This window comes from Enoplosus armatus, chromosome 6 (assembly GCF_043641665.1).
Source record: "Enoplosus armatus isolate fEnoArm2 chromosome 6, fEnoArm2.hap1, whole genome shotgun sequence".
NCBI classification, from domain to species: domain Eukaryota; kingdom Metazoa; phylum Chordata; class Actinopteri; order Centrarchiformes; family Enoplosidae; genus Enoplosus; species Enoplosus armatus.
Window position 1 is genome coordinate 9,492,300 of NC_092185.1, and position 16,219 is coordinate 9,508,518.

General features: G+C 41.8%; 1 protein-coding gene across 3 annotated transcripts in view; it reads left to right on the top strand.

The window, feature by feature from the left end:
• Nucleotides 1-15,622, top strand: part of mctp2a (multiple C2 domains, transmembrane 2a) — a 31,655-nt gene extending 16,033 nt beyond the window's left edge. For all 3 annotated transcript variants that reach the window (XM_070908181.1, XM_070908183.1, XM_070908182.1), the window contains exons 18-23: nucleotides 5,121-5,240; nucleotides 6,304-6,345; nucleotides 10,982-11,091; nucleotides 11,200-11,309; nucleotides 12,497-12,594; nucleotides 14,736-15,622. In XM_070908181.1, coding sequence (XP_070764282.1) covers nucleotides 5,121-5,240; nucleotides 6,304-6,345; nucleotides 10,982-11,091; nucleotides 11,200-11,309; nucleotides 12,497-12,594; nucleotides 14,736-14,795 — 540 coding nt within the window. In that variant the 3' untranslated portion in view covers nucleotides 14,796-15,622. The remainder of the gene's footprint in view (nucleotides 1-5,120; nucleotides 5,241-6,303; nucleotides 6,346-10,981; nucleotides 11,092-11,199; nucleotides 11,310-12,496; nucleotides 12,595-14,735) is intronic.
• The last annotated feature ends 597 nt before the right edge of the window (nucleotides 15,623-16,219 follow it).

The following is a 16,219-nucleotide window of genomic DNA, read 5'->3' on the forward strand; positions in this document are numbered from 1 at the left end:
GAGTCCATGCCACTCCCTCCCCACCTCCTCAGGGGAAAAGGCTCGCATGGCAGATCTGTCACCCAGGAGGTCGCTCAGTGTTAACGCTCCCGACACGGATTAAACACTAGTGGCCAGTGCCGGAGTGCGGGGTCAGTGTAGCCACCACTGACAGGCACCACAGGGCCCCCGCTGACTGCCCCGCTCCAGCCTCATACTGGTGCTACTCTGGCCCTGGCATGTGTCAGACAGTCGGGGAGACAACGGCCAGAGCTGGCCCTGTGAGCAAATGCTAATGCTTTTGCCTCGCACGGCTGCTCTTCCTCGGTGCTTTGATAAAGAGTTGCTATCACTATTACACTGTACTGTGCAGGAGTCCTTACAAGCTGTGGCATTTGCTTGTCATTTTACTATGGATAACCTTTTGTTTACAAATCTGTGAACACTGAGTGAACTAAAATTAGACTATAACATACCATTTTTATGGTCTTTTTTTATTTTTGAATTCACCAAAGAAATATAATTGTTTATGCTTATATTTAGCTGTGTGTGTATTACAAAAATGTGTACTTTTGTTGCTCTTTTAAATTAAGCTATCATAAAGCAAAATAAAAGTGATAATTGTAGTTACTCAAGTTACTCTAGTTCAGTGGAAAACCACTGAACTTGAGTAACTTAAGTACAGTAAATATTATTGTTACTGTATTGATATTTGATTTAAAAATGTAATTGGAAATTGCATCAGACTGTTATTACTGATTTCGACTCGCAGGAGAGGGGCACGAGATTCCTCATTTTATTGCTCTCACTCGAATGTAGCCTCTCTCTCTCTTTCTCCCTCTCTTCCTCTGTCTCTCTCTCTCCCCAGTCGATAAGACTTGAGCTGAGCATATGTGAAATATTTATTCAGCGTTAGCTCAGAGCACCATAGCTGCCCACACACTCTACCTGCCCCGAAGAGAAATCTTATCTGTGCTTCCTCTGCCTCCGACACCCCCTGAAAGCCTGTCCCCACACTGGCCCAAGCTCAACACAAATTACATGTCTCATTGCTCTGCGTTTACAGCTACTTTAAAGCCTGCCGCTCCTGTCCCCAACTTAAGCCCTCAGCCAGACTCTGTTTCAGCCTGGCTGAAAAAAAAAGACCTGAGTGAGCTGAGCTGCTACTTGTGCCTTTGATTCATTATTAATCTCTCATTTTTTTTTGTATTTTAATTGAGGAAGTAATGCAGATTAATTTCACTGCCCTTGATTTCACCCAGAAAAAGAACATCTCTATCAGAGTAAAGACTATTAAAGGTTTTGTAGAGGCCCCTATTTATTTTCAAAAATAGTAATCATTTTAATTTATTTTCCTAATTTTTGTACATCCCGTACTTGGACGTAGTCACACGCACGGATTCTGTCCTTTTTCCGTCTCTCTCACACACACACACACACACACACACACACTCACACACACACACAAAAAGACGCACCCACACACAGTTACAACAACACACACACATACACAAACCCTGCAGCCTGTAGTCAGTCTTGTTAAACTCTTTCAGTATATGTTCATGTTCACGTAATCTGGCATCGGTCCACAGCCCCCATGACTGACCCTCATAATGCTGGCTGGAGCTCTTCTCGCTTTGTTTAGCTTTCCAAGTGGAGTGCAACTGAAGAGAGTAGTGAAGATACAGCCAAGATGAAATCTTCCGTGTTTTTGGACGGTACATAGTCTTAAAAATAAGGTTGTTGGTTTTTTTTCTACCACATTAAAAGAAATAGTGGAAAAGGTGTTTTTAGTTAGCTGTTTTTTTTTTTTACAACAAGTAATGATATTGTATGCCCCCATGTGCTGTGACATTACATTCATTTGGCCCATGAACAGTATTATGCGTGTTATACTGATGTGACGCCTATATTTATAGCCTGTTGTCTGCTATAGTGTATAAGGAGAGCACTTGGCAGCCTTGCAGTCTGGTGGTATGTCTGCCAGTCAGTAGTTTGGGTTGGTAGACTGGGCCACCCCCTCCTGTGTTAATCAATTTACAGGATGGTAGAAACTCTTATAGACGGTGTCTTTGTCCCTTTGTTCCTGCTACGATCCCTTCTCCCTCTCCTGGGAGAATGTGGGTGGTGGGAGCTGCCATGCTTGCTCAGCTTTAAGTTATTTTATTCACACTTTTAATCGCTGAGTGCTTTATTATTAGGTGCTGGATTCTGCTGGCCAGGGGATCTGCATGAGAAGGCGCAGAATGCATTTAGTGGAATCATATTAATGGCACTATAAAACAAATCTGTCAGGCTGTTCTTAACCCTGCTGGCAGAATTGCTCTGCCCAGGGTTGCCCCCTTCTCCAAGTGCTTACAGGTGGCTAAGGAGAGTGCATCTCCATCATCTACTCCACCGTGCGCTAATAGTTTTATTAATTCATTCTTTTTTTTCTCCCAAGGCACCCTGTGCATAATCATACAGACATTTTTCAGCTAAATGGTGTTTGTCAAGGGAGGTTTCCTACATTAGAGACACTCCTCCCAGACATACATACTAACACTTGTTCAATTACAAGTCGTTCGTTATCCAATTCTGCTGTGCGTACACCTAAATGCTCAGGTATGTCATTAATTATTATCTCCCTTGCTTTTGTTTGTTGCTTTATGTCCTTTTTGGTTAAATAAATGACTGTTTTACTGCTCGTGCAACATATTAGCATTGTCGTGTTTTAAAAAGTTCAAGGTTTCACTTGTCATGCGTAATTTGTTGACGGATGAAAAAATACGCAGTCAGGCCCTTAAGACTGAAATGGAGCCCATCTTTGACGGCAATTAAAATGTGGATTATTTTTTATACGAATTTACACTAACGCCTGAAAGGTTGCACTTTGTCCAACACGTCCTTTAATCACTCAGCTGCTCGCTAATAAAACATAAACCACTTAGCGGGGAATTAGTTCTGTCTCCATTTCACAGAAACTCTGAAGAATGTGAGGAGACTAGGGGAAGGTATAGTCCTGCCTCTGCTCATTACTGTGGGATATCTGACGGCAAAGTCTCAGTCTGTGCACCTGAGTGAAGGAATCTGAGAGGTTTTCCCAGATGTTTCTCTCCATCGTTTTTATTAGTGTTAAAAAAGCATGTAAATCCTGAACACATGGGCTGACATACCATGAGGGAGGAATTGAGAAGAGATTTCTGACAGTTTTGGTTTATACCCTCATTTAAGCACTCAGTTTAGACACTAGGCATTGTATTTCTGTAGGCTTTTATCTTGTCCACTGAGCTGGAACGCGGTGAGCAGAAATTAGCATTAGTGGGCGATTATGAATACCTGTGACAGATTCTCTCTGCCGGCTCCCTGGGTAGAAATGAATTGGCTCCCTCTGTTGACTTGCACAGGAAGACAGAGACCAAGCAATTAGACTTTAGTGGTTAATGTAGCAGCTTTTGCAGGGAGGGCAAGGAGGTTCAACATTCCTGCTGGGCTCATGTCAGTTTCCAGGCACATTTTCCCCTCTTTTCTTTTTCCTTTTTTATGAAAATACTGGGAATATGACAAGCTACCTGTCCACCAGCCAGCTGAATTCCTCTGGGGTGAGGGGAGCGTCGCTTTAGAATCGCCTCATGGGAACTGAGGTGACAACACATGACGTAGGTTATTCATAACAGAGAGGAGATGTATTGCAGCTACCTCTGCACATCATGCATATTCATTGTTTACCTTTTTTTTATTATCCCCCACCAGCTCTAGTTTGCTGCCATACACGTAATTCAAATGAGCTCTTATAAAAAATAACAATAACATATTGTTCATATTGTTCATTTTCATTTCTTTATATCTTCATCCCGCTGTGTTTCTGCATGACGCTTCGGCTCACCCGCCACCTCCCAGGTTATATTGAGGGATAATAAGCAGTAGAGTGGCGAAGCCCAGGGCAGTTGGGCCACAGCGTTGTCTGCATTACTCATGGTTCACGTTTCCCTGGTGGCCGTTTGAACCTAGGCTTGGTGTGGCAGTAGGTAGACTGGCCCCCAGAGCAACATGCACGGACTCTGTATGGTTGCTATGACAGGAGCAGTCTGCTTTTTACAGGCCTGCTATTGAGGCCTGAAGGCCCCAGTGCTTCACATCCTGTCTCGGGCTTAACTCGAACATATTGTTCATACTCTAAGCAGCCTCCAGCTCTATGAGCCTAGACTGCACAGTGCTACCATAGTGTGGGTTCAGCTTAGCAGTTATACTCAACATTTTGAACTTAACTTTATAAAAAAAAAAAAAAAAACTTGTTAAGAAAGTAGGATGAAGTAGGATGAACTGTTGAAAAGGATGCATTAATTCTAGAAAATGTTGTATGTAAAGTATGAGAAAAATGTGCATTGTGAAAGATGTCCATATGTTGAGTGTATTGCCGCATAATCACTCTATGATATATTTTAAGATTCAACTTGTTGTGGGGGACAGTTTTATTTCATCCCTGTCAACCTGCTGGTGTGATCGTCCTCACACATTCCTGATAATTTCGGATGGAGACAGACTCATTAGGCTGTCACTAAATGGGTTTAAATGCAGCCGTCCAATTAGTGCTCTGCTGTGAAATGCAGTGGGTGTTGTGCAACGTGCTTAGCACCACTCCTTTACAGAATTATGAGGGATTACTTATTCAGTGTGATCCATCTTATTTCTACCAGGGGTCTTGGCTTTTCTCAGTATCATCGCCACGGAGGGGGTAAATGTTGCAAATGCTTCTTCAGTTGCCATATGCGGCTCATCAGAGAGCCTCGCTGCCTGCGAATCTAAGAGGATTTGATGTGCTAGTTAAAAGACAGCATACCATGCCTATCCATGTCATACTTTCTGTTCTGCAGTAAGGCACTCTGCCAGCGCAGTGTTATTGGTGTATATAAATAGGATTTCAAGATATTAAAAGTTGTCCTCGAATGTCTGTTACTTTCAAACCACTAAGAGTAAAATCTGTTGCCATCAACTGTAAATCTTGGAGGCTTTACAGTCTGTAGTGCTTTTCATGAGATTTAGGACGTGGTTAAATCCATTAAATATTTTGTTTTGGGAGCAGGCTTGCTGAGATAGGAAAGCTGGGTCCCTGCTATAGTGTGATGGGCTTTGCGTTATGCTGTCATGTCCTGTCTTCTCAGATCTTCCTTGTGACGGTGTGGCACTGGGAGCTCTTCATGCTGCCCCTCTTCCTGCTTCTGCTCATCGGCTGGCACTACTTTCAGCTCACTGCAGGGAAGGCCAGCTCCAACCAGGACCTAGTGAGTGACAAGGACTCAGAACTCTTCAGTATTCATCCATACACATCTGTAGATGCATGCTGTGACAGTGCAAATTCAATCTATATGTTAACCCAACTCTGGTCAAACCCTGATGGAATGAAATCCTTTTGGCACACATTGGGCAAATTGCAGTTTTACTGCAATGTCAATTAACAACTCTTACACTTACAGTACAGTTGCAACAGCATTCCACTTGTTTTATAGCGGGTTAAACTAGTTTCTACATTGTCTCCAGAGGCCCAATAAAACACCAAGCAGTAAGAAGCCACTAAAATTATATCACTGTAAATGTATGTATAGCCTATAGTCTGTTGATACAGTCTCTTCACATCTGTAAATGCAGGACTATAGTTCTCCCCACAACATACCACTATCTCCTCTCTATCTACTGTTATGGAAATTATGTTTGCCCTACACATGTCTGTGAAGGTTAATGCTGTTCACACTTCTGACTGCCCCCCAATTTCACTGTGTTGTAAGCCTTCTCACTGGCCAGCCAGGGGCCTGGCCTGCTCACACACCCTCCCCAAAGCAACATCCCCGGCCCGGTGATTGTGTTTATGGCTGCTGGCAAAGATGCCGTCCCTGGGCAATGTTAAAGCCCAAGCTCACCCTCATATCCAGTGTGGAGACTCTGCCACCCCTCTGTGACCCTCTGGCCGGCAATGACACAACTCTGTTCGCAGGCAATGTCACAGTGTGCACCACATTGGGGTCAGGGATGACTTGATATAAAGTGATCTAGGCAACAGCATCCAAATTAAATGTGTTTTTTTCCCCTCTTTTCTGTTTTTCTGTGTGCTTATGTTGTGGAGAAATGAGATTGCTTTGGTGTGACAGTGCTCTTGTGAGGAAGGCCCTCTTTCACCTCTCCTTTTGTGTGAGGTCACCCCTGTGATGCAGTCTCTATGGAAACAAGCCTCTCCCAATAGGGGTGAATGTACTCAAAGAAAATTTCATTACTAGGTGTTTGTTAAAAATGCTCCAGTGCCCACATGTCCCGTTCGTTTGAAATCACCCTCTACCCTTTATTTTCTCTTAGGTGAACATGAGCATGGGTGACGACGAAGAGGAAGACGAGAAGGTATTTTATCTTGTCTCTTGCTAACATTTGTAACACCGTAAATATAAATGTATCTTTTATGGTTATCATAAACACTGACTGTTTTAGCATTTCATTGTGACATTACTCAGTGGCTTAAAATCATTTTCTGCTATGATTTTTCTCTGAATAAGCAAGGTTAAATCAAACAATGTCTGCATTGCATCTGGTGGGTACAAATTATTGGTTCAGCAAATAGCTGTGATTCTCATACAAATGAACAGTTGCTTATTAGAAAATAGAAAATATTTTACCAAAGAGCCATACAGGTTCTAGTCTGTATTTTAGCATAATCACAATGACAGTTACTTCTCAGAAGCTCTTTTCTAACTAAGAATAGCAATATTTTCATGCATCCCAAATGAGGGCAACATCTATGAAACAGTTGTAGCATGTAGCTCTTTATTCTGTTCCTCTGGGTATTCAGTGTCACTCTACAAATGTACTCCGCGGAGATACTGCAGCCCTTTGAAAATCTATAAATCAAATTTGAACAGCACCGTCAATTAGATTTTGCACAGCTGTTGGGGATAAAACCAGTGGATGTTTTTTTGGTATCATCATTGTCTAAATGGGATAGTTATGTTGAGAATGACCTTTTACTACCAGAACAAATGAACAAAGTACAAAAACACAGCAGTAAACTTATACTTTGCCCCAAAGGTTATTAGTCAGTTTCACTTGTTCGTTTGTGAGAAATCATAAATGATAATGTTTATTAATATATCTCTCTAGTGTCTTTTGAAAAACAAAACAGCAGGAAATCTTTAAGCAGCCTGAAAATTATACTTCCCCACAGCACCTAATATTCAATTACACTCATCCCACTGTTTTCTATAAAGAAAGAAGAGTTAACAGGGATGTGTATTATTGCTTTATGGCAATGAAGTGTGGAGCTAACGCAAAGCCTCCAAGCAATGACCCCTGTGCTGCGTGTCTAGGCCCAGGATTCATATCCATAATGCGCTCAATATATTCTGTTGTGATGACCTGGGGCTGCGAAAAAAGCCAGATTCTTTTAAAAACACAGGCACATCCACCAAATCCTGTCTGAAAGGATGGGCTAATTCACAGATGAAACTTGCATGATATGTCTGCACACACAAAGTGGGAAGCCACACTTGCTATCACTGCTAGGAACAGGCAAACTGGTGCTTAAACAAACAGCAGTGATACAGACAATTCTGTGTATTTATGAATATTGAATCGGGCAGGATTACCGTTATGCACTGGATTTAATATTATTGCTTCATAGAATGATTATTACATTTGTCTTTACCTTGAAACCTCAGTGTGTAATAGAGGGATGTTTACTTTTTTACTTAAAGAAATGGCAGTGTCTTAAGAAAGGTTTAAGATTCTCTCAATACGTTGCATGTGTCTCCGAACTCAGCCTTCGCCTCTTAAAGCTTTTTGAAAGGTTTTCCATGAGCCTCCCTAAGCCCTTTCACACTCAGAGGAAATGAAATATCTCCTTTCATTTACTAATTAAGCAGTCACCCATGTTTGTTTTAAGCTGTCAGCTTTAATTTAAAGTGGCTTATTTGAAAGTCTTGTTATGGTCTTGCTGTCACTTGAATGTGATATCATGCAGTTAGATCAAGCAGTGTAGCTTTACACCTCCTATCAAAGTCTTCTTTAAAAATATTTGGGGTTAAAGAGTGATCAGTGTTAAATTTGATGACTTCAAAGCCTTTGCTTTTTTTCCCCTAGTCTTTCCTCTAACATGTGAATAAAGGCTTTTCCCTCTGAGAAGGTTATGATTACCACTCAAATATGTTTTTATCCCCCTTTTTCCCCCCTTGAGGAAGGAAATATTTAAACCTCAGACAGAGCAGAGAGAATGTGAAGGCATGACGTTAAAGAGAGACGAAAGGCAAGGCAGTGTTACAGCAGGATAATACAGAACAGATTCTCTGCCTGTGAACAAATCTGTCCTCAGGGAAAGAGACAGCTTACAAATTATGTGTGGGCAAAGTGACTTCCCTTTGGCCTTAGGTATCAATTGTGCAGATAGACAATATTTAATCATAACATAAAGAAACAGAGAGGCAAAACAAGTCCATAGATCTCCAATAGAAATGAACAGGGAAGATGAAACAGCCCTTTCATTGCCCCCCGGCTGGCAGTGCTGGTTTGGGGTTGACTTGCTCACAGAGCTTTGCCCAGGGGAGTTGGGGGGAGGGTGAGGGGGTGGTTGCGGGGGTGCTAGACTGGGCTGGGGGGTTACTCCATCTCTCACCCGATAGTCCACAGTCACCGCTGGGTCTCCTTGAGCACACCAGTCAGACAGACTGCCCATGTCATGATCTGTGGCGTGCATTGTGAGAGCTACCGCGCATGGACACACCAACGCATTAAAGCCTCTGAGAGCTTTTCTGTGTTTCATCCCAGTAAATAGTTTGTTAGCTTATTTTAGCTCCATATGAGATAGTTTGCCAGGAACACAGGTGTTTTTCATTTCGATGCACTTCTTATGTTTGTCAAAAAAGTCACAAGAAAAATATTCAGTCTGAGAATTCAAATTTGGCACCATTTATTCTAATTAAAATGATGCTAAATGAGCTTTTTCCAGCCTTTGATAACACCCCACATGTCTGTGAGAGTATGTTTACCTTTGTGCAGGAGATCAAATTGGTTCTCCATTACTGCACCTTAAAAGGAAGCTTTTACAATTTTATCTGAAATGAGAATATGATTTCACACAGGTTTTCTAATCAGTAGACATTTAGGATTCATTAAGTCCATTCCCAGTTTACCCATCCTTTTCCATTTCAGAAGGAGATCTTTTATTTATTTTTGTTTTCTCTGCGCTCATGTACATGCTGAAAAGAGAATTGAACAAAGATAAAGAATATCATCAAATGATTAATGTAGGAAGGACTTTTGGTCGCTAAGGAGATGGAGGATTTCAAGAATATTAAACTACATGAATAATGATAATCATGAGAGCTTTGCCTCTCGATGCATACTTCAGAGTACATCTATTTGTCTGTTTTTCCTTTCAGAAATGAAAGCCAATACGGTCTCTCTTTTTTTTTTCCCTGCCGGAGCTGTTTTTCTGGCTAAATCTACCTTGCATGTGTATCCACTGCAGTTAAATAATGCTTCATATCTCTGATTAGATTTGAATCCTAAATCATGTAATTGGTCACTTTAACAGATTTCAATGAAAATATGAAAAGGAATCTGAGCCTAACTGATGAGGCTCCATATCGAGTGAGCTATCATTTCTGTCTGGGTCCATCAGGAGCTCGCCGACACGGATTGTAATGGCTTTTAACAGACTCTAACAGTGTTCCCCGCTTTCAAAATAAACTTAGGATAAAGAGCTCAATTAACGCCTGATGTGGAGTAAAGGACACACATGAAGGTTTGCTCAGCACCCCTCCCTCCCCCATGCAGTGGAGTGGAGTAAGATGATGCATAAACACAGATAGTCCTCCTCCCCCCATGATGAGACCATGAGATGTTAATCTCAAAGAAAGCATATTTGTGATAGTTCTTCCTTTTTTGGACAGTGCTGAGCCTCCACTGTCCGTCCAGATACGAGCCCAGTGGGGGAGGCTCTGCTAGTGTGGGAATTGCTCTCTTCCTGCGCCTTTCGTGGAGAAGAGTGGGCCTGACAGTGGGGAGTCTCTCTGTGCTGGCAGACTGTGTTCCCAGGGGCTGCCTCATGAAGCTCTGATAAAGGCATTCTGTCTGGACCCTGTCAATGCACACAGGCTGCGGCTTCGGCTGACTTGTAACATAAACATATAGACATCCTCAAGCCTCCTGTTAGGGTCCATCAGAGCGCCCTCCCCCAACACTCTCATTCCCCCTCTCCCTCTCACTCGTCCTCTCCCGCCCTCTGTCATCATTCCTGTCATTATTTCCTCCGTTTGATGTGAGGCTTCTCAGCCCTCTTTAGCTTGTGTTGCTTGTGTTGCTTGTGTTATCTCTAGTCACTCCCCTGCTTCTGGAAGGCTTCACACTCGCCGTTATTTCCAGCCTTGATGTGATCACATTTATTTCATTTTGAGACCAACCCTCCATCCCCCTCACATGTTGACTTATTGCTTTGCCAGGGTCATTATTATGTCAGTGCATTAAAAGCAAAAGAAAAAAACAACTTTGTGTGCAGTGTTAGTTGTGACAAGAATCATGAGTGAAAGAGTACACATTAGCAAGACTTGCCTGACAGATTTGTAAAAACATGTTCAAACGTGTCCTGCGCAGGCTGCAGGAATGGAATCTTTCCTGAGTTGTGAGGCCCCTGCACTTCTTGTCTAGGCCGTCTAGTCTGCCTGATTGCAGATGACCATTTTGTGTACTTTTCATCTACCAGAGAGCCTTGATTGTGCTGCACTTGTGCAACAGCTCTATTGTATGTGGCGGACAAAAGCTGAAATCTCTCAGCCATCCACATAACAGCTTCTGAGCACCGAGTCTGTCTCATCTTCAAAAGCACAGTCTGAAGATGTACAGTGTTTGCTCATTATGGGCCATTCAATAGATAAATCACACATAATAGCACAGCAGAGATAAACTGGTCTTTGTCTACCCTGCCCAGCAATTGACATACAGTGTACCTCATCAGTGTCTGTGCATTTTTTTTTTTTGTTTTCTTTTTTAGGAATCCGGAAAAAAGGGTTTGATGGACAAGATACATATGGTGCAGGAAGTGGTTCTGGCTGTCCAGAACGTTTTGGAGGAAATCGCAAACATCGGAGAGCGAATCAAGAAGTAGTTTGACCATTTTATGTTTATCCTACAAATTGTATATTTATTTGAAATTAAGAATTTTTCTTTTATAGAACGTCACATGAATCTGACACAATTATTCTGTTATAGTATATTCAACTGGTCCGTCCCATTCTTGTCGTGCCTGGCCTGCTTGATGATGTTTTTGGCAACAGCGCTATTATTTTTTATCCCACTGCGATATATTGTGCTGATATGGGGTAAGTTCTACATCTAAAACTCTAATTAAAAAATGATCTAATTCATTAGATTGTAAATGAAAAGAAAATAATTTATGTGTAACTAAAAGCGTATTGGGCGATTACCAAAAGCTAACAAACTCCCACTGTCTGTTTCTCGCTAGATCCTTCATTACCATGACCAAAACATCCTAACAAATTGTATAAAAATCAACACTCATACTATTGTTGCAAAACACAACTCTTATTCAGTGTTCCTAACTGGAAATCCATGATTTAATGAAGTACAGTAATTTAAGAACTCTGCCTTCCCTACACCTCTGCAGATGCACAGAGATCAGACAGCTGCAGAGGTTTGCTCTGCTCAGTGTGGGCTGATGTAGCAGAGGCCCAGGGTTTGTGTGAAAACAAAGCAGAGGTAGAGTAGCAAGCTGTATATAATACATGATGTCCTTGGGCAGTCTGTAGGCTCCTGGTCTAGCCTCTCATTATCTGCTGTAGTCATACAGAATAGACAGTCATCTCAGTGGTCAGGGAGATATGCTGCCCTTAACAGGCTCTCCTCCTCCAGCTGTATGCCCACAACCACTGTACTTCCACACTGCCTTCAACACAATCAATACCAAAAAACCATCATATCAAAAAAACAAAACACACAGTCTGAGACACTCCTCTGCCTCCCCAGTTAACCCCCATCTCTGTGGTTGCAAGGCAAGCCTTTCAAGTTGCTTGCACATATTTAAGTCCTTAGGTTCTTTGTCTGCATGTTGAGGTACAGGCTGTACCAAGCTGTGAATATAATGGTCCCATTACAAGACCCCAGAGATATTTTTTTCTCTGTGGTATGCAGCCATGTGCAAAGTAAATATAGATGTGCTAGAAATGATCAGATGAGCAAACAAAAGTGAGGAAGAGTTCTCATGAATGTGTGCCTGTTTTTTCAGTTATCATTTATCAGCTTTAACTGATTACGTATTGCTTTATCCATACTTGTCTCTCTGTTTAATTGGTCTGGCTTGAATTCAGTTTGGCTGAAGGGATCAATTGAAACAGCATCATATAATGCCGTTACTGATACACTGGTGGGAACTCTATACTGTGCACAGATAGGGTTACACAACTCTTTTCATTACTATTATTTTTTACACTGTAAAATTGTGTTGGTTGGTATGACACCTTTATTTATTAATGTGTTCTTGTTTTCACAGGCGTTAACAAATTTACCAAGAAGCTGCGCAACCCATATACTATTGACAATAATGAAATACTGGATTTCCTCAAGAGGGTGCCTTCTGATGTTCAAAAGGTAAGGGTCCAATTTTACATACAGATAGGGAGGGAATTCCCTGAAGATGTCTGCATTATTTGCTGTACCAGAATTCCCAAGTGTTGCAGAAATATATCCTCTGGCTTTGTTTGATTATTAATGGACTCTCGCCTTTAAAGCAGCCCTGGCCCAATTATTCCTCTGTGCAGCTCCATGTAGTCGCTGTTAACGCCTGAGTGAGGAGATGCTCAGATCTGTCCTCAGCCATATTGCTGCAGCCTCGTCCGTTATTAGCAATTTTGTCTGTCTGATTGAAGCGCTGTGACATTAAAGTTGGTGATTGGCCGAGGGCCGGCAGAGGGCTCCTGAAGTCTCTGGCTGTTGTGTCAGCACGGAAACTCTGATGTGGCCTCAGTCACTTCAGGGTGGTAGAGTCAATTAATGTAGTCGTGAGCCCCAGTTGTCTTGCTGGGTGCCATATGTGATTACATATTAGCCATGGCTGATATGTCATTTGCATTTACATCACAGAGCTGAGGAGAGCTGTCAGGGTGTTGTAAGTGGTGCTGGGTGCTCGCCGTTCTCTGACTGAGAATTTTGCTCGGCCAGGAAATGAAGTGCCACACAGCGCCTTCATCTCCCAGGTAACTCGCCAGACAGAATTCAGTGAGAAATCCTGACAGTCTGGATCTGGAAAGACACTCTCACCCCAGTCTGTTTCTCTGCTGCACCCTTGATGTCCTCCTGCAGCAAGCCATTCCTGACTTCTCTGTGATGTTGGAGGGAGCCTGTGTTGTTTGAGATTTGGCTGACTGAGTTGGCAAAACAAGGTGGTGAATGCATTTTGATTCAGAATCCTTTGTATGTCTTCTTCCCCATTGGGATACAATGTTTGAGCTTTGAAAATGACTCACTTTCAAATCTCATGGAAACAATACTTTTTAGCCTGGTTTAAAAGAGAAACTACATCTTGAAAATAGCTCCAATCATAAAAAACAAAACACCCTTAAGATTCATCATAAGTACGTTTCATTATGTACTGCGAAAAATAACCTTAACATAATATACACAGGAGACCCAAAACAATAGACCACATATTTTGTTTTTGTTGACTTAGAACTTCAATCCTCAGATAGGTGTGGACACAAAAACACCACAAAGGCTGAAAATTGACTCCTGTCTTTCTTGCAAATGTGACTTGGCAATTAGTGCCTGTGCACATCTACAAAGTCTGCCTCAAACGGGGACTTCTGACAACACTGTGTCTGTCCTGAAATAAGAAGCATCTGTCAGTTCTGAGGACAGTTTCATGTTCTGATGCAGAAGGCAGTCACTTTGTTCCCACAATCCATCTCCCATTCTAATAATGGAGACCAGCTAATTAGCATAGAGTTCTTACCTTTATTCAACAGATTCACTGTATTGTTTGAGCTCGGCAAGCATGCTTCAAAAGCAAGTTTTCAAATTCCAGCTCTTCTCCTTTTCAGTTTACCCTATGATCAGTCCTATTTGGATTATGGTGGCAGTTTTGGAAAAAAAGAATATGGACAATTGAATCGAATGTTTTGAATGTCAAAGAGAACATGATTCTACAACATACATTTATTTTGTAAATCCACTTGAACATCAAGGAATTAGAAGTCTATCTTGAGCTTAATTCTACACATGTAAATCGCAGAAGAAAAAAAACAAGGTTGTAAGTTCAAAAGCCACATTTCAGGTCTTGTTTTTCCCTGAAGAAATCAAAGTCACACCAAGGGTCTGTAAAGCTGTGAAGAAAGTTACACGTCAACTGTGTTGGTAACTTAAACAACACTCGCTTTGTACTATTCTCAGGCTTTAACAAAGTTTTCTTTAGGGGACATAACTTACAGTGAGTGATTATGCAGTTTGCAACTCCCTCACTGGCCTGGCAGGTCATCTCAACAGTTGATGTCTGTTTCTAATATTGTGATTGTGGTGCAGAATGAGGGGGGCGTACACTGGTACGGAACCCTTGACTCTTCAAATCCTTCCTCCCTGTGATTAATCCCCTCTGCTCCTGTGTTTAAAAAATGATTCATTACAGGCGAGCCCGCCTCGCTTTCCCCTGCACCAGCTCTCCTCAGGGGAGCCATTACCGTGCGCTCCACTGAGCTCGGATTACCTGCCTCTGACCAAACTCCTGTTTGTTTTTACAGGTGCAGCACAGCGCGCTGAAAGCGCCCACCAGCCAGAGCCAGCCGCGGAGGAAAAGGTAAGCTTCACGGACACGCTAGATGAAAGGCTGGTCTCCTTTTGACTATGGCACGACGCAGTCCACCTGACAACAATGCTCCAGTGCCAGCAGAGCCCATGACCCTGTGCAACCCACCATACCACCCTAACTCTGCCCCCTGCTGCTGAGGGGCAGCCAGCCGCTCTCTGGCTTGTGTGTTTGCCACCCCCCTGACAGAGGCTGTGAACTGCAGCAGCTAGGAGGGCAGCACATGGTGCTGTCAATCACGAGCCTGGAGGTAAAGAAAAGAGAGTGCTGCAAGGCTCAGCCTTCATCTTTGGATATAATTTAGAAAAGGAATGAAAAGCATCGGGTTTGGCTTACCTTAGACCTTCACTGTTGTGCTTTGTTTTTGACTTTTGGTGAAACTGAGAAATTTGCCTTCAGGTTAAGTTAATACAAACTTAACAGTTTATGGAAAACAAATCATGGTAATGTTTTTTCTTCATCCATATATATATATATCCATAATATAATAATAATGAAAGGTCAAATGTCATATGTTTAAATAATGATTGAAATAATATGTTTTGTCACACATTTAAAGTAGTAGGACAGAGTCCTGAATGTTACTATTCTTTTTGTGGTAAGGATTTACTGTATATAATATAATGCTGTCAGCTTTCTTTTTTTAATCTCAGCAACAAATATATATTTATGTACTGTATCCCGTTGACTTTATTTTTTTAAGTTTCTTTACTTTATGTTAGACTGATTCATTTGAGAGTTTTATTTTTACTCAGTATCGTGTCTGCATCATCAAATGGAGAATTTACACGAATCCTGAATAAAGAATCTTGATCAGTTTGAGCTCTTGTTCTTGCCCGTGTTTTTTCAATAACTGCACTCTAGTGAGGATGGATTACACCACTTCTTTACTTGAATACACAGTAAACACATCTGATTACACAACACAGCCATTGGAACAGAGCTCACACACCGGCCACCGCTGCGCCTTGGTTACCGAGCTCACATCAAAGCTGTGTGGCTCCAGTGTGCTTCCTAATGCATTGCTTTGTTGCCTTCTCACAATAACAGGGTCCAGATGAGAGAGAAAGAGCTCATCTCGCAGAGAGTACTCTCTCCATCCTCAGCACTTAGTGCTTTACATTTCCACTAAAATCACCTGGCCTATCTAATGGTTACACACACATACTCCGGTTTTTCCATCTGTCTCCCCACAATAGTTTTTCCAAGTAGAGGGATGTAGTATTTCCTCCATCAATTTTCTCATCCATATTTCGTTTACATACAAAACATCTTTTGCCATTTTGATTTTGACAAAACAGTTGAGACATGTTTTGATTATTTTTTGAGAAAAAAAATCCTTCAAAATATATATAATAATAAATAAAATAAATAAATAAATAATTCTGCACTCATTGAATATATGAGCTACATAAGAGG